General features: G+C 50.7%; 1 protein-coding gene across 1 annotated transcript in view; it reads left to right on the top strand.

Moving 5' to 3' along the window:
* Positions 1 to 6,846, top strand: part of SLC7A5 (solute carrier family 7 member 5) — a 32,610-nt gene extending 25,764 nt beyond the window's left edge. Inside the window, exon 10 of the mRNA XM_058845619.1 lies at positions 908 to 6,846. Within this exon, the coding sequence (XP_058701602.1) occupies positions 908 to 963 (56 nt within the window). The 3' untranslated portion in view covers positions 964 to 6,846. The remainder of the gene's footprint in view (positions 1 to 907) is intronic.
* The last annotated feature ends 13,379 nt before the right edge of the window (positions 6,847 to 20,225 follow it).

Genomic DNA, 20,225 nt, shown 5'->3' with positions numbered 1-20,225 from the left:
TTAGCTGGGTGTTTCATGAGGAAGAAAAAAGCTTTCAGCAGCACTCAGCACTCATTATTCTTCTTTTCCCCCATCTCTCCCTCTGTCCACACTCACTTTTTTATCCTGGTTATTAGACTCAGTTCCTGGAAAAGCCATTTTTGCAATGCCTGGGTGGTAAATTGCCATATTCATTGTTTTCCTACACCAAAGGATTGTAAGGAAAATATTGAAAATATTCTGGGAACAGACAGTGATAATCCTGCAAACATCCAGTGAGAAACACACAACTTTAAATGGGATTTATTGATAAATTGCAGATAATCTGATCACCTCCAGCTGATCTGAGCCTCACTTGGTTGTGCTTAGAATTAGATTTGCCATGCAGGAATATTTAGAGATGTCCAGCCACAGACTGGAGCAGCAGGGAGGAGTGTTTGGATGAGTGGGATAATAAAATAACTTCAGTTTAGCACCTTTTCCTGGGAAATCTGCACCTGGAATGGTCCCTTTGCTCCCACCTGCCCTGGGCCTGTGTGCAGGACAGGGGGCTTGGGGTGGGCTTGTCCTTCAGAAGAGGCTGGGGGCCCACGTGGCTTTTGGAATTGGAAGCAAAAGCTTGACTTTGGATTTTCCATGCCCATTCCTGACTCAGTTTTGGCTGCTGACACTCACAGCATCCACAGTTAGCTCCTGTATCATCCTGGAGCAGTGCAGGGCCCTTGCTGCAGGGACAGAGCTCCCAGGGTGAGGTTTGAATTCTGGGAATGGAGCAGGGAGTCCCATGGAATGGAGCAGGGAGTATCCATGGAATATTTCAAGCCTTCAGTTGCACTTGGACTCAGGGTGGGGAGGACTCAGCCCTTCCCTCCTGGACCCAGATTGCTGCTGGGGGTGATCCCTGACCTTTCCTTTGCTTTCTCCGCAGTCTCTGCCACCGTCCTGTGCCAGAAGCTGATGGAAGTGGTTCCTCAGGAATCCTAGGCAGGAAAAGCAGGGACGCTGAGCTGGAGGAAACGCACAACGTTATTTTGAGATGACACAAGGATCCGACCCCTCACTCCCGAACCCCAGGCACTGGAGCTGCCTCCTGCTGCCAGCACGGCCCCAGGGCTCTGCCCACCTCCTGCAGCCCCTGCAGCCCCTCACACCAGCCAGGAGAAGTCCTTGGTACGAGCAGCAGCCAGGAGGAGGAATTCCAAAGGGCAATTCCAGAGGGGTGCTGCCTGTGGCCTCTGTGTGTGTGTGAGGGCTGTGCTTGGCTCTGGGCTCCTTTGCTTTGGCTCTGGGATCTGCTGGAGCCTGGTTTTAGTGTTCAGAGTCCCTGGGGGGTTCTGAGCTGCCTTACCTGGCCCAGGGGGGTGGGAAGCAGAGCTTGGCTGCTGTTGGCTCGCTCCCCCAGCTCCCAGCCCCACGGGCAGAGGGACGAGGCAGAGCAGGGTCAGTGGCGTGGGGGGGCCTCACCTGGGTGTCACTGCCTCTTCCCCCGGGGCCCTGTCACCCTCTGGGCTTGGATCACCACTCTCAGATCCAAGCCAGCTCCCTGCTGCTGAGTCCCTTCTCCAGGATGCTCTTCCCCACAATGCCCATGCCTGGGAATGAGCACTGAGGGGGGAGTTCCTGCTGGGAAACCCTGGAGCTGCAGCCAGCACGAGGCCAAGTCCTTGGCTTGCTCATTCCATGCTTTTCTGTGCCAGGCTTGCATCCAGCATGGGATGAGCAGCTCTGTGCTCTCTCTCCTCATGGCCCTGCTCAGGGAGCTGTGTTTGCCCCTAAACCATCTGCAGAGAGAAGTGAAGGGTGGGGATTGCCCTGGCACATTCCCTGGGGTCTCTCCGTGTGCTGCCTGGCGCTGTTCCCTTTGTCCTGCTGTGTTTCCTCTGGAATGTGCCACAGAGATGGCACCAGCTGGGTCTGGGGTGTGGAGAAGGGAGATGTCCTGGCTGGCTGGAGCCACCTGGGGCTGCTGGAGGTCATGGAATGGTTGGGTGGGAAGGGACCTCAAAGCTCATCCCATCCCACCCCTGCCATGGGCAGGGACACCTCCCACTGTCCCAGGCTGCTCCAAGCCCTGTCCAGCCTGGCCTGGGACACTGCCAGGGATCCAGGGGCAGCCACAGCTTCTCTGGGCACCTGTGCCAGGGCCTCCTTCCAATGAAAGTGAGTTCTGCTCTAAGGAGCAGGGTCTGGGTCTGATCCTCCTTCCTGCATCAGGTGTGGCTCCATGAGATCCCAGCACCTCCCTCCCGTTCCAGGAGCCATCCCTGAGCACAGTCCATGGTCTGCATGTCAAATCCTGGTTTGCTGTGGTGGGTGGTGCCATCCCATCCCTGAGCACACCCAGAATTCCTGCAGTTCCCGAGTAGTCAGCGCTGTCCCTCAGGGCCAGGTCGCTTCCTTTGCTCCTTTTCCTTTTGGAAAGCTGCAGTTCCTGACCCGTTTGCTCATCGTGCCTCTGCGCTCTGACATCACTTGGAATTCTGATCTTTTCCCCACTGGAGCTGCTTTGCTGTCTCTGTTGCAGATCTTTGTGCTCGTGCTTTGTGCAGGTGGCTTGGTGAACTATTTCCCTTTTTTTTTTTGTAAACTTGGCCGTTGGGAAGCCGGGATGCTCCGGGAGCTGTCGCTTCCCGCTGGATTCTCCTTGTGGCAGAGTTCTTTGGGATGAAGGGGCGTTAAGGACACCATGGTACTCACTCAGGCTCTGTCCTGGCGAGTTGTGCAGCGCTCCAGGTTGTGTTGGGGCAGCTCCACACTCCCACTCTGCCAGCCCCATGTCCTGCTCCGAGACAATCAGCTCTATTCCATGGCAGCTGGGGTGGAGATTCCCAAATCAGCCCAGTGACTGTGGAGATTCCCAATCCAGCTCTCTGGGAGCTGAGTTAATCCATGAGGATTTGCAGCTGATTTGGGAATGTCCAGAGGGCAGAACCCAAGGTTTTTGGCCCGTGCAAGGAGTTGGAGCATCTCGGATCCGATGCCTGTGAGAGGCTTTGGTATAAATAAGGCCGTGAGTCACAAAACCTGAACTCGACTTTTCGCTTCTTCCAGCTGAAGGCTGAGATGGTTTTTTGAGTTTCGATGGGAAATCTTGGCTCCTGCTGGAGCTGCTCCATGGAGGGGGGACCTCAGTCTGTCACCTGCCACTCAAGCTGCAGGTTTTGCAGGATTTTTTGGCTGTGAGGTTTCAGGGCAGCTCCTGCAGGGCTTCACTGTGGGGGCTCTCAGTGCCAAAACCCACCAGCAGAATTCCTTGGGATGCAAAGCAAAGGCACTGGAATCTCCAACCCAGAGTCAGCTGGCACCGAGGGCCCTCTACAGAGAGCTCAGGATTGGGGCCAGACCTCCCAAAGGCTGGCCTGGCCACGTTGTCCACCAGGTGATGACCATCACAGTGTCCTCCTGCTGACCCTTTCACACTGCTTTGAAAGAGGAGCTGTCGCACTAAAAAGTATTTTTCAAGCAATGGATGGATTTGAATTAAATCCTTAACTGGCTTGCTTTGCTTTTCGTGGGTTTCCGTGATTTTCCACTTGCTGCTGAAGATCTGTCTCTTGTACTAACCTGAGCCTCCAGCACTGATCCCACCTTCATGGGGATCTCCTCAGCATCTCCTTGGCAATAGAGGTTTAGGAAGAAACTGATCCAGGTACCAGCACAGAGCCACAAAAAGGCTGAATTTGGTCAGCCACAGCTCGCATCTCAAAGTTTTTCTGCCAAAAAGCAGATTTTTTTCACCCTGGAGTCACTGATCCCCCAGAACTGCCCTCCACCAGAGCTTGGTGACGTGGCTGGAAGAGCTTGGGTTGGTTTTCCCTGGAGGTTTGGGACATAATGAGGGAAGGGATAAAACAATTTCATTTTAGAAAGAAAAGACAAAAAGTAGTTTCTCCGATCATGGAAATGGCTGCCACAGCCTCTGCTCTCCAGCTTTTCCCTTGGATCAGCAACATCTGCCCTTGGCTTTCGCTGTTCTGATGGATTTGGGTATGGAAGAGGGAGAATTCACCCCTGGGAAAGATCTCCTTGCTGCTTGTTTTCCTCAAAAGTGGAGTGAGATGTATCAGGGAGGGCAGGGAGAGCGACAGGGAGTTCCCAGAGTTTCCCATCATTCCCAGCACCGGAGCTGGGATTTTTCCTGTTGTTTCTTTGGAGCCTGTGGTCAGTCACGGAGGGAGATGAACCCTCCCCACAGGGACCCTGCAACCACAGTGACCTAAACGAGGTTCCACAGGAATCTATTCCATTGGCAGCTCCCTGCAAGTACAGCTGGAGCTGTTCTGTCCACGGAATCCAGGTTGGAGAAGACCTCGAAGGTTGGGGAGCCCTTCTGTGGCTGTGCCACAGTGATCCCCTGCTCCTTGAACTGACCCCAGCTTCCCATTATTGCTGCTCTGCAGTTGTTTGGGAGTTCAGGCTCCCAGGCTGGCAGTTGTTTGGGGTGTTCACGGAATTGCATCCCGCAGGGATTGCTAAACAGAGCAGGAGCTGCTGGCCAGGCACTTCCGTACCCGTTGGGTTCCTCTTTCTAAATGCACCCTTCCTCCAGCTGGGAGGGGAACTGACCCTGCTCAGCCCTGCAAAAACCAGGGGCATTTATGTCATCCTGGTGGGTTTTTAATGATTTCTTTTTTTAAAAAAACTTCCTGCAGAATTTGCAGTGTTTTCCACCCCAGACACCATGTTCTGGTAAACAGGCTTTTGTTTGGAACGGTGTTCACGGAGTTCAAAGGGACTCTGGCACAGTTGAACAAACTTTAAAGGCCCTTCAGCTGGATTGAAGCTCCTGGGAAGTGGCTTTGTTGTTGTCCAAGTCCTCTCCCCGTGGGTGGCTCAGGCAAGGGGATGAATCGGGCTCCTCCAGGGGCTGCTCCGTGGTGGGTCTGGGCAGGGCCATTCCCTGGAGAGAGATTCTCAATGGCAGAGTCCTTCTGCAGGGAATCCCAGGGAATGTTTCCACTCAGTCTGGGGAGGTACCTGTGCTCTGGGGCTTTACCAGAAAATGAAATTACAAAACAAATCCATGAGGAAACTGCCAAGCGTTGTTCCTTGCACAACGCTGCAGCTGCTCGGGCTGTTCCCATGGGATGCCAGCTTCTCCTCCATCCACTCTGCAGCCTCATGACATGGAATTGGGAAAGGGTTGGAACAGAGCAGCTCCTGGAGCTTGGGAAAGGGCAGCTCTGGCTGTGACCCCAAGGATTGAATCCCAGCCTTTTGCCGGCCCTGGGAGCATCCTGAGCTCCGGGATGAGCCAGAGCCAGCCACGCTTGGCTGCCAAGCAGGGAGATCCCTGCAGGGATGGGAATGTGCTCCTTATTCCTGCAGGGATGGGAATGTGCTCCTTATCCCTGCAGGGATGGGAATCTGCTCCTTATTCCTGCAGAAATGGGAATGTGCTCCTTATTCCTGCAGGGATGGGAATGTGCTCCTTATTCCTGCAAGGATGGGAATCTGCTCCTGCAGGGGTGGGAATGTGCTCCTTATTCCTGCAGGGGTGGGAATGTGCTCCTTATCCCTGCAGGGATGGGAATCTGCTCCTTATTCCTGCAGAAATGGGAATGTGCTCCTTATTCCTGCAGGGGTGGGAATCTGCTCCTTTTCCCTGCAGGGATGGGAATCTGCTCCTTATCCCTGCAGGGATGGGAATGTGCTCCTTATTCCTGCAGGGATGGGAATCTGCTCCCTCATCCCTGCAGGAATGGGAATCTGCTCCTCATCCCTGCAGAAATGGGAATCTGCTCCTCATCCCTGCAGGAATGGGAATCTGCTCCTCATCCTTGCCAGGACATCCCAGGAGACCTGAGGGAAGCTCCAGGGGCTCCTCATTCCAGGTGTTTTTTTGAGGAGTTGCACCCAGGATTAGGTTTACACACTGGAGCCCTTCCCAATTGGAGCTGGAGCTGGGTTGGGAATGCTGGGGGGTGCTGCTGGTGCAAGCAAGGCTCGTGCCTCAGGGTCGGTGATCCCGAAGGGATCCCATATCCAGAGGATTATTCCATGCTTTCCCCCCATTCCTTGCCTGAGAAGGGGTGTTGCTTCCTCCAGCTGTGGAAATAGTAATGAGTAAAAAAGAAAAAAAAAGTATTTTTTTAAACACTGAATTAATTTCTAAACTGCCTAAAAGAGACTTTATAGCTACAGCCAAGTTCTTCCCGAGGGCTGAGGCTCAGCCCGGCGCAGGGACCGTCCCTGATCCCAGCTCTGCCTGCACTGGGATCAACCTCAGACACGGAAAAATCCCTCTTAGTTCAGAGCCCAGGGAGCTCCCTGTCCCACCACAATCCTTGGAGAGGGAGGATTTTGGGTGGTTCAGACCTCGCTCCCACCCTCAGAACAAAGGGAGGGTGACCTTCACTCCTGGTGAAGAATCTGACTTGTCAGAGACACTTTGCTTTGTATTTTTGTTGGTTTTTTTTTAAACACAGGAAAAAACAAAAAGGCTCTTAACACACAAGAAAACCTAGACCTGATTTACAATTTTGTTATATTTGGTTGCTTTAAAAAAACAAAACCTGTTTTACTAATTTAAATATTGCTGTAGATGACTCTCTATTTATTTGAAAGGGGTAAATAAATATCTTTTAGTCTTAATTCTTCTCCAGTAAGCGCTGTGTATTCCCAATATTTGTGTTCCTGGCAGCGCAGCAATTCCACTGACCCAGGGCTGGGCCGCCAGCAGCTCCTGAATCCAATGGCCTTGGACAACAAGATGTCTCTTGCAATGTATTTTATTTTATTTTTTTTTTTTGTAGTATTTCTTGATTCTTTTATGTCTGTGGTTTAACAAATCTGTTCAATGTTTGGGTTGTTCTGTGGTTTGGGTTGTTTTGTTTTGTTTTTTTAACAAAGAAAGCTGAATTACAACACTCTCCTTGCTGGTCTTTGCCTCGAAATTTATTTATTTATATTTTTTTCCCCCATGATTAACCCAAATCCATCAGCACCTGGGTTTCCAAATGTTCCTCTTGCAGCTGGGTTTAGGAGCAATGACAGCAATGCCTCCATCTCCATCCTCCTTTTTTAAATTCTAGTTCATTTTCCTGAGGTTAAAACGAAGGGAATGAGAAAGTGGGAGAGCTTTGGGCACGAGGAGGGAGCAGAGGAGGAATATCCCAATTCCCAGGGGGTGTCCATAGTTTCATGCAGCAAAAGGAATGATCAGCAATAGGAAGGGACCAAGTTTTCATGGGAAAAGTGCTGCAGTTCCTCCTCCCTGTCCATTGCAGGCTGGAGAAGAGGAAAGGAGCAGGGCAGGGATGCTCAGCTCCCAGAGTTTGGTGGAAGATTTGATTTTGGGTTGCAGAGGGCGGAACTCCAAGATTTTCCTTCCTAAAGCGCTGGGGCTGTTCCTTTGGAACACAAACACATCCCAAAGGAAGAAATGAGCAGGAAAAGCTGTGGAGAAATCCCAGGAAAGTGAAATTTCAGTGGTGCCACACGGGCTGAGCAAATGTCCCAGATTCCACAGCCAGTTCAGGTGTGACAAAGGAGGGAATTCCCAGGGAAAAGGCAATTCCTGGTTTCCTCCTGAGCATTATTTGGGAAGTAACACTGGGAGATGGGATGGAGCTGGAAAGGCACCAGGAGTGAGGGACAAGTGCCCAAGACAGGGAAACAGGAGGGATGACACATTATGTCGGAAAAATAATTCCATTTTTTGTTTTAAGAGCTCTTCAGGCCCAACATCCCCCTAAACCCAAACCCTGCTACCACAGCAGCATTTACCTGGAAATATTTATTTTAAAAGGAGGGATTAGAGGTGGGAAATGGGAATGCAGTTACAGGGATCCTGAGTGTGGAGAGGAGGCTCTCCTGGAGCCTCTCCCAGGCATTACAGGCTCTCAGTGAAGGAATTGGAGTAATTAGGAAAAAACCATCTCCCAAAGCCAGCAGTGATTCCAAAGAGATCATTCCAGAAGTGACACCTGTGGCCAAAGAAGGAAAACAAGGGAAAGAATAAACTGGCAAATTAAATATAAATAAATATAAAATCTCACTAGGACAAATCATTGGGACATTCACTAGTGGGACGTGGAGGAGCAGGGCTGGGATGCCTGGAAGGGGCACAGAGGCTGCAAACTCCAGGCCCCAGGATGGATTCAGGTGTGTGCAGCCAGTGCCAGGGCAGATTCCTGGGAGCTGGGAGGTGGAAAACGCGGTTCCAGTACAAGCTGAAGATCCAGGAGCAGCACAGGGGGGTTCCAAGAGGTTGTAGTGGAGGATCCAGGGGGATCACGGAGCAGGGAGGTCACTCCTCAGCAGGCCATGGAGCTTCCTGCACCTCTATCCTTGGCTTTTCAGCAGGTTTGGGACTCCCTGAGCTTCCCACGGGGTTTGGAAAAGGGAATTATTGTTTGGGAGAGAGGGAACACTGATAGAAGTAGTTAAATAACAGAGGGAGGTCTGCGGAGCTCACCTAGGGATCCTCTCCTGCTTCAGCCCACTGGAGCACACAGGGCCTGGAAAAGGAGATGCACAGGCTGGAAAAGCCTGGAGAACAAGGGAATTCAAAGGCAGGGAGTGAAATCCCCATGGATCTGGGCACTCCCCATGGATCTGGGCACTCCCCATGGATCTGGGGATCTGCTCCGTGTCCCTGCCCCAGCCCTGCCGCTGACCTGTCCAGGCTGGGCTGGGTGGGAGCAGGAGAGGACCTGGACACCCAACAAAGGCAGAAATGTCTGCACACCCTGGGACCTCCCTGCTCTGTGCCCTCCAAACAGCTCACATGGAAGGGTTTGTAACCCTGAGTCCAGGGCAATCCCGGGGTGGGATTCACCTCCTGCTCCAGGCATTCCCTGAAGATGCCATTGTCACATTCCCGGCTGCTGCAGGGCCCTTTGGCTCCCCCAGCTGACCTTTCCCTGTGCCCTCACAGGATCACGGAATGCTTGGGGTGGGAAATGACCTTAAAGCTCATCTCGTTCCCACTATCCCAAGCCCCTTCCAAGCTGGCCTTGAGCGCTCCCAGGGATGGAGCAGCCAGGGTTTCTCTGGGAATCTCCTCCAGAGAACGGATGTGGATCCATCAGCGGTGCCTCCTGGAGGGCTTTTCCTGGGAAAGACTCCTGGAATGGGAGGCACACGAGGCCCCAGCCACGTCCCCAGCTCCGCTCTCGTGGCTGCTGGGCTTTGTCCCGAGGGCTGGAGGTGATGGGAGAGGGCAGGCGTGGGAGCACATCCCTCTGGAAAACACGCAGCGAGCCAGGCTGACATTTTCCCACCCTCAGAACAAACCCAGGATATTTTTCTCCCCAAACCCAGGAGTTCCTGTGTGGGAGGGCTGTGGAGAACACAGGGAATGCCACCAAGGAAGGGTGAGCCCTTGGAGCAGCAGGTGGGAACGTCCCAGGACTGGGGGGAATTGCAAAAACCATAAAAGTGTTGTTGCTTTGAAGATTTGTGTGGAAGATGAAAGGCCCTAAATGTGTTTGGGTTGGGAAGAAGCCACTGAAGGGTGGGGTGTGACACGGGCAGGGAACAGCTTCAAGGGTGCTCAGATAAATCAAAACAAGGAGCTGACAGGGAATTGTGGCTGGAACTAATAAAAGGATCCTCGGAGGGCAATAAATTCATACAGTGAAAACGAGCTCCAGGTATGAGGGAAATTGGAGAAAAGCAGAATTGATGTTGACAAATTTCCTTGCAGCAAAATAACACCCAGCAACAAAACTGTTCTGTTAATAGTGAGGCGATGGAACTGCCTGAAGGGGATTTTTTACCATTTTTTAAAGGAGTTGTTGATTTTAACCTGCAAAGCCATGAAATAAAGGTGTCTCTCCAGCTGATTTTGCTGGAGATTTATTTTTATTTAATTAATTAATTTTTTTAGGTGTCAGCTCTTCAGCACAGGATTTTTGGAGAAGTGGGTGGTAGAGATCTTTAACAAAAGGATGTCACCAACCCCCTGATTGCAGGCCTGGAAATAAAACAGGGATTTTTTACAGATCTCTATAAGGTTTTTCTTCCCCCCTGCATAATTCCTGGAGATGCAAATTTCCTGCCTGTCTTGGACTACAATTCTCCCAGCTGGGAATGGATGGCACAGGAAACAGCGGGGGGTGGGCAGGAGGGACCTGGAAATCCATGGAAACCACCGTGCCTCAGTTTCCCCCTTTGAGAAAAGTCTTGCTCATCTTCCCAGAACAGACTGAAAGCTCTGTCCCGATCAGCTGTGGGGATAAATGCTGGAAATTCCCCTGCTCTTCATCCAGGCTGCACAACGGGAAAGATGAATCCACATTCCGATCCCTCCATCGAATTACAGACCAGGGAAGCAAGAAATGGCAATTCCTGTTGCCTGAACCTCTTTCCTGATTTAATTAATGTGTCCTTAATTAACTGTCCTGGGGTGGCCAGGCAGGACCCTGTCCCCAAAACCAGTTTGCAGTCAAGGTTTGCTGGGAAAATGTCCCTGTTGCCTTAGGCCTGTGCAATCCACACCTATTCCCGGATTTGGGGGAGCTGAATCCAATTATCCAGGTGTGCAAAGAGCTGGGATGGAGCTGGGAAGGCACCAGGAGTCAGGGACAGTGCCCAAGAGATGGGAACAGGCAGGAGGACATATTATATAGGGAAAAAAAATCATCATAATATAATATAATATAATATAATATAATATAATATAATATAATATAATATAATATAATATAATATAATATAATATAATATAATATAATATAATATAATATAATATAATATAATATAATATAATATAATATAATATATAATATAACAGTGTATAGTGTATAATACATATTATATCATACATATGATATATGATATATGTTATATGATATATTATATTATATATTATATATTATTATATATCATGTGTTGTGTATTATGCATATATTGTATATATATATTATATATATTATTGTATATATTATTATTATATATACATTATTATATATATATATTATTATATATATATTATTATATATATTAAGAGCTCTTTCCAGCACCTCCTCTTGGAAGTGATTCCCTGCCTCTCTCTGCAGCCAGGGCAGTGGCACTGGAATGTCCAGCTGGAGGATCCCACCCTGCTGTCCCAGTTTTTGTGCATGAGCTGCATCATTGTCACTGTGTCCCTCGGGGTGACAGGGACACACTCAGGTGACAGAGCCACCTCGGGACGCGTTTGCCTGTGGCCACCTTTCCTCTATCCCAGCATCGTGGAATGGTTGGGGCTGGAGGTTAAAGCTCCAATTCCAGGGGCAGCTCCCACTCCATGTGCCAGCACCGCCAGGGACCTCTCCAGGTCTGTCACAGCAGCAGGTGACAAATCCCGCAGCCTCCAGAGCAGCCTGGAATTATCCCCAACAGGAGTGACAGGAATCGAGGAGCAGAGCCCTGTGCCATGAGCACATCCTTGGGATGTTGCAATATTCCAGGAGCGAGCTCCACTTCAGAGCCCTTTCCTGGCTGGTTTGGCCGACATCTCCAGGAGCCTGGCTCTGGATTTCAGTGAGGTCATTTCTGCTCTGACTTGCCTGGAAAAGCAGGGGCTGCCCCTCTCTGCTTGTGTAACCTCGTCCCTTGTGCTCCACAGAGCTCCAGAATCAGGTCTGGACACCTCAGGAATTCAGGAGGTCGGTGGTGCAATGATGCCTGTTGGATCTGGGAGCAAAGAGGCTCAGCTAAAAGACAAATCAGATGTCTGCAGGGGCCGTGTGCCTGTGCCAGGAGCAGCGTGAGGGTGAAACTCCTGCTCAGCCTCTGGGATTTCAGCCCTGCCAGGCTCCATGTGCTGGAGAATATTCCAAACACACCTGGGGCCTGGGAGAGTCTGAACAAAATTCCTGCTGGAAAGGCACCAGGGCAAAAGTTACTCTTGCTGGTCACATTTTTTTTCTTGAGGAGGAACATTTGGGGATGGAAAAATCCTTTTGTGCCCTTGTTTATGTTTGTTTTCTTCACGTAGCTCTAATATTTTCTAGAAGAAACAGAGGTCTGGTATTACCTAGTGGCTCTAAGATCAGCAGCTCCTGGAATCTTTCCAGGGAGGATGAAGCTGAAGGTTTTGGGGTTGTCTCAGCTTCTCCTGCATGTTTGGAGGCAGCTGGAACTTTAAATGATATTCCTGCAGGAATTGCAGGGCTGGGAATGCTGGGCTGAGCTCGCTGCTGGTGGCTGCAGTCTCCTGTCTGTCTGTCTGTCTGTCTGTCTGTCTGTCCACAGCCTCGCTCCTGCTAAATGGGATTTATCCCTGTGCCAGCACTGGGTTTGCATTAGGGGAAAAAAAGAATCCTAATCCACATTGACAAAGTTGCCTGAAATAGGCTTTGGAGAGAGGCACTGGCTCCCCACAATGTAAAGAGTTTAAGCTCTCACATGATGGCTCAGGTTGGGCAATTACTGCAGGAACCAGCTCTGGACAGCCCATTCCCAGGGGAGAGCAGGATCTTCTGTCAGCTCCAGAGTCCTTCCACAGCCAGAGGGAATAATGGCTTCAAAATAAAAATCCCAGCTCACAGAAGAAAGTCACTTAAAGCCACAATAATCCCAGTCTATGCCAGACCCTCTGAATAATTAAAAATTACTCTTGGTGGTCACAATTTTTTCTTGAGAAGGAACATTTGGGGATGGAAAAAATCCTTTTGGCTCCTTGTTTACATTTGTTTTCTTCATGTACCTCTAATATTTTCTAGAAAAATGAGAAGCCTGGTATTACCTAGTTAGAAATCCTTCAAGCCTCAAACCATTCTCTCTTTATCTTCCATATTTAATTAAAATTAACAGAAATTGCAGCAAAATTAGCCTTTTCCTAGTACCTCATGGAATTTCTGAGCAGGTGCTATCACTGCTGAGCAAAGGTTAAACAGGTTTTTGTCTGTCTTGTTCATGAAACCAAATCTGAGAGAAGCTCCTGCATCCAAGGCAAACAAGATAAACCCATTAATCCTGCAAAATATTCTCTCTGGGATTTGCTTCTCGCTGTGTGGGCCAAATACCATCTGGATTTCTCTCCTGCCCTCCACACACTGAAATCAGCCTGAAAAAGCACTTTTGACACCCTTCTCACTCTGGCCACGGGCTTGCAGCATCCTCAGGGACTGATGCAAGATCCTGCCAAGCGCTGTTGCATCAGAAAAACCAGCAGGAATCAGTTGGCTCTGCCCTGTTTTCCCCTAAAAATTGAAGATTTTTCTCCCTTTCCTTCTTTTTTTTATTTTATTTTATTTTTTGGAGGAAAGCAGCCACGAGGCTGCTGAGTGCAGAGCTGTCTCAGGCATGGGGAGTTGTGCTGCAGAAGAAGATTCCCTCAGGACCAGGATTTATGGGAACTTTTGGATTTTCCCAGCTGCCTGTTGTGGCCTGCACTCCACTGGGAAAAAGGCTCCAGCCTGGAGCCTTTGGATGCTGCAGCTCTGTTGATTCATGCAGGGGATTAGGCAGGGAAGGATGCTTTCATTTGATTTTCCTTGGCTTTATTAAATGAATTCCAGCTTTTCTGTGGAGCTGCACGCTGCTTTGTGTGCCACAGCCTCGCAGGCGCCAGGCCTGATCCTGAGCAGTGAGGGCTGATCTGCTCCGTCCTCATTCCCAAAATCCTGTTGGGATGGGGATCCATCCCCCTGATGGATATGGGGGAGACTCTGAGAACACAACGAGGACAAAATGGATCTCCGGGGTGGGACAGAAACAGGGCTTGGGAAGAGATGTGGGGTTGGAGACAAAGAGGAAAATTGGCCTGGAGTGAAAAAGAGATTTGATCCTAGAAGCAGGAAAAGGGAGCTCAGGAGGAGATTCCCTGCTGGGTGCGTGGTTTGGTGGGGGGTGGGAGGAGGAAATCCCCGTGCACAGAACCCCAAAGGGGTGATGGGAATCACAACCTGTGGATTGCAGCACCTTGGGAAGCGCAAGGCTCTGGATGCAGCTGCTCAAGGGCCAGCTCAGCCCTCCTGCAGCACCTGGGTGAAGCTGCCGTGTTTTACCCGGGGCTGAAGGGATTTGTGAGGGTGCAGGCAGAGCTTTGGCTCTTCCTGACTCACTGCCTCTCCCCAGTGAAGATCCCTGGCCTGTTCAAACCCCGCTGCCCTCCGGCTGCAGGGGATAAAGGTGAAGGATTTGGGAGGAATGAGCCCAGCACCAGCCCGTGCCTGCCTCCAGCTGAGCCCTTCTCCAGGCAAGTCTGTGCCTGGGCAGAGCTGCAGCCTCTGCTCACTGCTGCTCTGCACCTCAGAGCATCACTGCTTCGTGTTTTTGTGGGATATTCACGAATTCCCACTGATTAAACCCTCCTGGAGGTTCTCCAATGGATGTCCCACAGCAGTGCCACATGGAAGGGCTCATTGCTCTGTGTGGGCTCTGCAGCTTTTTGATTTCGTGGTGTCCTGAAATATCCAAACTTTTCCCTGGAATGGCATCCACCAGTGCCATGAGTGAGCAGGAGGTGCCTGTCCATGAAAGCAGAGGGCAGTGGGCAGCTGTGTGCACAAACACATTCCCGGTGTCCTCCTCTTCCAGGGGCCTGTCCTGGACTCAGGGAAATTATAGGGAAAAGCAATTGTATAAAATCCAGGGGCTGGACTTCAATGATCCTTCTGGATTCCCTCCAACTCAGGACATGCTGGGACTCTTCCATGGGAATATAACCCACCACTCCTGCTGGCTGCTGTGGGGACAGCCTGGGAGAGAGGAAAAACCCCTCATGGACACCCTGCAGCCCACCAGCCCCAGGGACTCGGACACTATCCCAATCCCACTCCCAATCCCAATCCCAATCCCAATCCCAATCCCAATCCCAATCCCACTCCCAATCCCACTCCCAATCCCACTCCCAATCCCACTCCCAATCCCAATCCCAATCCCAATCCCAATCCCACTCCCAATCCCACTCCCAATCCCACTCCCAATCCCACTCCCAATCCCAATCCCAATCCCTGCAGGGCTGCTCCTCCCCAGAATGTGCCGCTTTACCCCGTGGGAAGAGTGAAGCTGTGCCAGGTGCCAGCAGCCACCATAGAAACCCCATTTGCACTCCAAGCAATGCCAGGCAGAGCTGCCCAGCAGCAGGGAGCTGAGTAAATATTGGTTTTCCATAGGGATTGAATTCCCAGCTCCCTCAGCAGCAGGATGGATGGGGTGGGGTGGGTCAGGTTGTTGTTCACCTGGTCCTGGTGGAACTCCTGCTTTCTGTGCAGGCAGCACAGAAAACCCCAGAAAGCCCAGAAAGCCCAGAAAGCCCAGAAAGCCCAGAAGGCTCAGAAAGCCCAGAAAGCCCAGAAAGCCCAGAAAGCCCAGAAAGCCCGGCTGTGACGTGCCCCTGACACCTGGGGTTGGCCTTCCTGGGTGACTCTGACTTTTCTAGGAACAGAAATGACACCTCGGGTCAGGAAACCAAGGTGGTTATTTTCAGAGAGAACAGGATGGAAACACTTAACTGCAGGTTAAAATTAGACCTTTTATTCAAAAACTGAGTCAGTGATAGAGAGATATGGGAAAATTGTCTGTTACATCATGTCTGTAAAAACACCGTGAGACATGTTCAGGGGTGGATGTGATGTCATCTTTTAAAATCTAAATTTGCTGGAGTTTGAATCCATCTGGGCAGTTGTGCAGGAGCAGTGTTGGGAGGAGGTGGGGGGCTTGTGGATGACACTCCATGTTCTGCTGGAAGGAAAACCAAAGATTTATTTACATTTCATGGTCCTTAAATTGCCACCCATCCCTAGAGGTTCTGCTGAGACTTTGGGGGTTCACAGGGAAGAGTGAGAAAGAGGAAATTCAGTGTAATTTTAACCATGGGGAAGATCTCTGCCGTGTTCCTGCACTGACCCCACGACACAGCTCCTCCTCCTGCAGGTTAAACCCCCATTCCTTCACAACAGAGTGGTTAACACACCCACTTCTACCTTTTTAAACCTCTGAGAATGAACAAATATTTTCTTTCCTTTTGCAAAACCACAAGGAATCTTGCCAGGGTTATCATTTCCTGAGGGCAAAAGCTGAGCAAGATAAGAGATGTAAAGAGTTATCTTTACTGAGGGGCTCAGGGAACCAGACTGAACTGGAGCAGAACTCACCAGATCCTCCCAGGGCTTTGCTCTGACTGGTAAATCCTCGTTGAGTGCCTTGAGAGCAGCAGGTGGGGCAGGAAATCCACAATCTGATCCCAAAGGCTGTCACAGCACCGCCAGGAAAAGCAATGCCAAGCGCTTGTGGAAAAACCTACTCAGCCATCAGGTCAGGGTCAGTGGGTTTTTGTGGAGATAAAGCAGAATTAATGTAATCAATGCACTGTTGTCAGGGCTGAGGGAGGTGAAAATCAAACACCGAGGGTCAGGCCCTGTCCTTTACCTCCCCAGCTGTGAAATCTGGGCATGGCAGGACAGGGAGAAATGACCCAGATCCACTCTTTTCACAGAACGTGTTGATTCCCTCCAACCCTCTTTGATAGAGGCTTAGACACAGCTCTGAAAATGCCACAATCAGTCTCTTCTCATGTCTCTCTCTGCTGGAACTCAGCGATTTCTCTGTGATTTTTAAGTTAAACTTCTTTTTATAATATATAAGGAATCCTCCTTACCCTCCCTGCCATGAGATCACTCCCCCTGAACACAGGTCAGCCACTGAGCCCAGGTTCCCAAGGCTCCCTCAGGAAATGACAGAGGAAAACTGGTGTTGGAGAACACCTGGATGAGGGCAATTTTTCCTGGAATGCAACAAAAAAGTGGGGCACTAAACCCTGCCCCAGCCTGGATGTTTTTTCTGATTTCATCTGCCCCCAGCATTTCCTTCCCCATCAAAGGGAAACATCTCTAAAATGTTCTCAGCCCTGTGAGGAAGGGTTTGTGCTGGGAACTGAGTGTTGGCTGTAAGGTAACTGCATGTCAACACAGCATGTAAGGTTATTTTTAAGTGAATTTGTATCTGCTTTCAGATACTGTTCTCATCTATGAGGGAAAACGGTGCTGAGAACCACGGCCAGTCCTCTGCAGCACCCACTGCAGGCTCTGCTCTGGAGATGCTGTATCCCAAAAAACAACCCTGGGCTCTCTGGAGATGCTGTATCCCAAAAAACAACCCTGGGCTCTCTGGAGATGCTGTATCCCAAAAAACAACCCTGGGCTCTCTGGAGATGCTGTATCCCAAAAAACAACCCTGGGCTCTCTGGAGATGCTGTATCCCAAAAATCAGCCCCGGGCTGTGCAGGCACCTCGTGGCAGAGGAGGTGTCCCAGAATGTGCTTGGACACGTTCTCAGCAAAAACATGGGATTAATCATGGAAGTGCTTTCTCCACTGCTGAATTCCTGAGACTGTCCTGAAGCTGGAGAAAGTGAAATACAAAGGATTTCTCCATCTGAACATGCTTTGCTCACTGGAGAACACTTCCTTGCTGATCTCCTGGAGCTGGGATATCGGCATCCCTGAGTGCGGGGCTGTGTCTGGAGCTGGGATATCGGCATCCCTGAGTGCAGGGCTGTGCCTGGAGCTGGGATATCCGCATCCCTGAGAGCAGAGATGTGTCTGGAGCTGGGATATCGGCATCCCTGAGAGCAGGGCTGTGCCTGGAGCTGGGATATCGGCATCCCTGAGTGCAGAGATGTGTCTGGAGCTGGGATATCGGCATCCCTGAGTGCAGGGCTGTGCCTGGAGCTGGGATATCCGCATCCCTGAGTGCAGAGATGTGCCTGGAGCTGGGATATCGGCATCCCTGAGTGCAGAGATGTGTCTGGAGCCGGGATATCGGCATCCCTGAGTGCAGAGATGTGTCTGGAGCTGGGATATCGGCATCCCTGAGTGCAGGGCTGTGCCTGGAGCTGGGATATCGGCATCCCTGAGTGCAGAGATGTGTCTGGAGCTGGGATATCGGCATCCCTGAGAGCAGAGATGTGCTTGGAGCTGGGATATCGGCATCCCTGAGAGCAGGGCTGTGTCTGGAGCTGGGATATCGGCATCCCTGAATGCGGGGCTGTGTCTGGAACTGGGATATCGGCATCCCTGAATCCAGGGCTGTGTCTGGATCTGGGATATCGGCATCCCTGAGTGCAGAGATGTGCTTGGAGCTGGGATATCGGCATCCCTGAATCCAGGGCTGTGTCTGGAGCTGGGATATCGGCATCCCTGAGTGCAGGGCTGTGCCTGGAGCCGGGATATCCGCATCCCTGAATGCGGGGCTGTGTCTGGATCTGGGATATCCGCATCCCTGAATGCCGAGCGCTGCTCGGAGCTGATGCAAGGCCGGGGCGGGTGTTGCAGTAGCAGCAGCAGCAGCAGCAGCGGGGCTGCACTGGCGCTGACACCTCGTGGGGCTCCGCAGCCACTGCAGCCTGACTCCACTCCAGCCCGGGTTGCATCAGACTCCGAATATAAATGTTGGTGAGGAAAAATGCTCCTCTGCATAAGGGCAGGAGATTTTAAGGTATTTTTTGGCTGCTTTGCTCTCTGAGCAATATGATCTCACTGGCCAGGCATCGCTTCTCACTTCTCACCCCTGATTTTCCGGGGTTTCCTTTTACTCCATTTCTCTCAGGTTCACCCAATTATTTCTTTAGAAATCTCGAAGTGGGTTCAGAGATGTGGGGTTGAGCCCCAAATTGTGCCCCTGGACCTACAAACCCCTGACCCCAGGTGAGCCAGGGACCTGTGCAATGACAAAGCATTTGAAGGGCTGGGTCAGCTTGGGACATAAATGTGTGGAAAAATATCAAAACTTGTTCATCAACAAATTGGGAACAGAGCAAAACAAGGCTGCTGACAGGTAAGGAAAAGCAGTTTCAGCTGGTGTCAGCTGGATCCATCCTGATATTGTGAGCCCTGCTTGCCCAGGAAGATTAAGCATCTCTAAAGAAGCTTAGGTAGCCTAATTAATGGTTCACCAGCCTAATTAATGAAGCTCCAGGACAGACATAAAGACAGTCTAGGATTTTTGCTTTCTCATCACCCCTGTGCTGCTGGCACACGGCAGGAGCAGATTGATGGGGGTCAGCGTCCTGGAAAATGTGACAAGAGCTGGGCAGAGCCTTTGGGAGCAGCTGCTGGAGCTTTTCAATCAGGAGCAGCTTCGGTTCTGAGCTGATAAATCCTGTCCCAGCTCAGTGACACCACGGACACACCCGAAATGTCCCCACCAAAACTGCTCTGATGGAACAACAGCACCAAAGGCCAGGCCCTGCTGCAATCCCTGGTGTCTCATGCAGGGAAATTTGGCTGCTCCACGAGCAAGTTTGGCTGGAATAGCTTGGAAACAGCCAAAGAGCCTCCTGTGCTTACTCAGATGTGCTGGGGTTGAGTCACCAGAGCCTTTCCCTGAAGGGAATTTCAGGATTTGTGTGCTTTTGAAGGTGGGGATAAGCCAGTGAACAATGAGAGCAGAATCGTCTCGTGTGGCAGCTGCTCCTGGTGAACAGCTGAAATAATTCCACAGCTCTGGCATGGAAGGTGCTCCATGCAGGATCCCAGCACAGCCAGTGTTCCCTCAGCACGCCCAGAGACAGGGTCTGCTTTACACAAATCAGAAATTCTCTATTTCCCCCAATCCATAACCAGTTCAAACCAGAGCACAGAGAGGGGGGAGACTCAGGCTCCTTTGCTCTGACATTCTTATTTATTTGCTCCAATTTTCCTCTCAAAAAGTGCAGAAACCCCAAGGAAATCCTATTGGAATGGCAAAAGTAAGGGCTTTCACAGCTTCACAGGGAATTTTTGGCCTCAAGCCTGGCACTTTGCTGATGGATTTAGATGGATGTCCCTTGGGACGTGTATCTGAATACAGCCACGCTTTGTACTTCCCTCAAGGGAAGCCTCTGCCTTCCTTGGCTTCCTCTGTTCTCGAGATATTAAAGCACCGATTTCCAAACAGAAAATCCAGGAAGCCAATTCAATGGCTGGGAGATTTTATCAGCTCCTGGTTATAAACGAGCCTTGAATGGAGCAGCAGGCACCTGCCAGCTCCCAATGCAGCTCCAGGTTCTCCCGGTGTAAGCAGGGAATGAGGGGCCTCTGCTGGACTGTCAGCACAGCCGGGAGAAAAACCAAGAATTCCCAAGTTTTTTTCAAAGTGAGCCCTGGTTATGGACGTAGCTTTGTCTCTCAGAAGGATTTGCCTTCAGAGATGATCAACTCTGGCTGTGACCAGAGCCTGGAGGGCACATTTTGGGTGGATTTCTCCCTATTTTATCTGTGTGGAGGAGAAAAATTGCAGCCTAAACCTGGAGACCAAAGGTTATTTTTGACTCATTTCGTGAAGTTTTCCTGCATGAAGCTGCTTCCAGTGACAGGATGAGAGGAATTT

Source organism: Poecile atricapillus, chromosome 10 (assembly GCF_030490865.1).
Source record: "Poecile atricapillus isolate bPoeAtr1 chromosome 10, bPoeAtr1.hap1, whole genome shotgun sequence".
Classification (NCBI taxonomy): Eukaryota; Metazoa; Chordata; class Aves; order Passeriformes; family Paridae; genus Poecile; species Poecile atricapillus.
The sequence above is the reverse complement of the archived record's forward strand: the minus strand, read 5'-3'. Positions and strand labels throughout refer to the sequence as shown.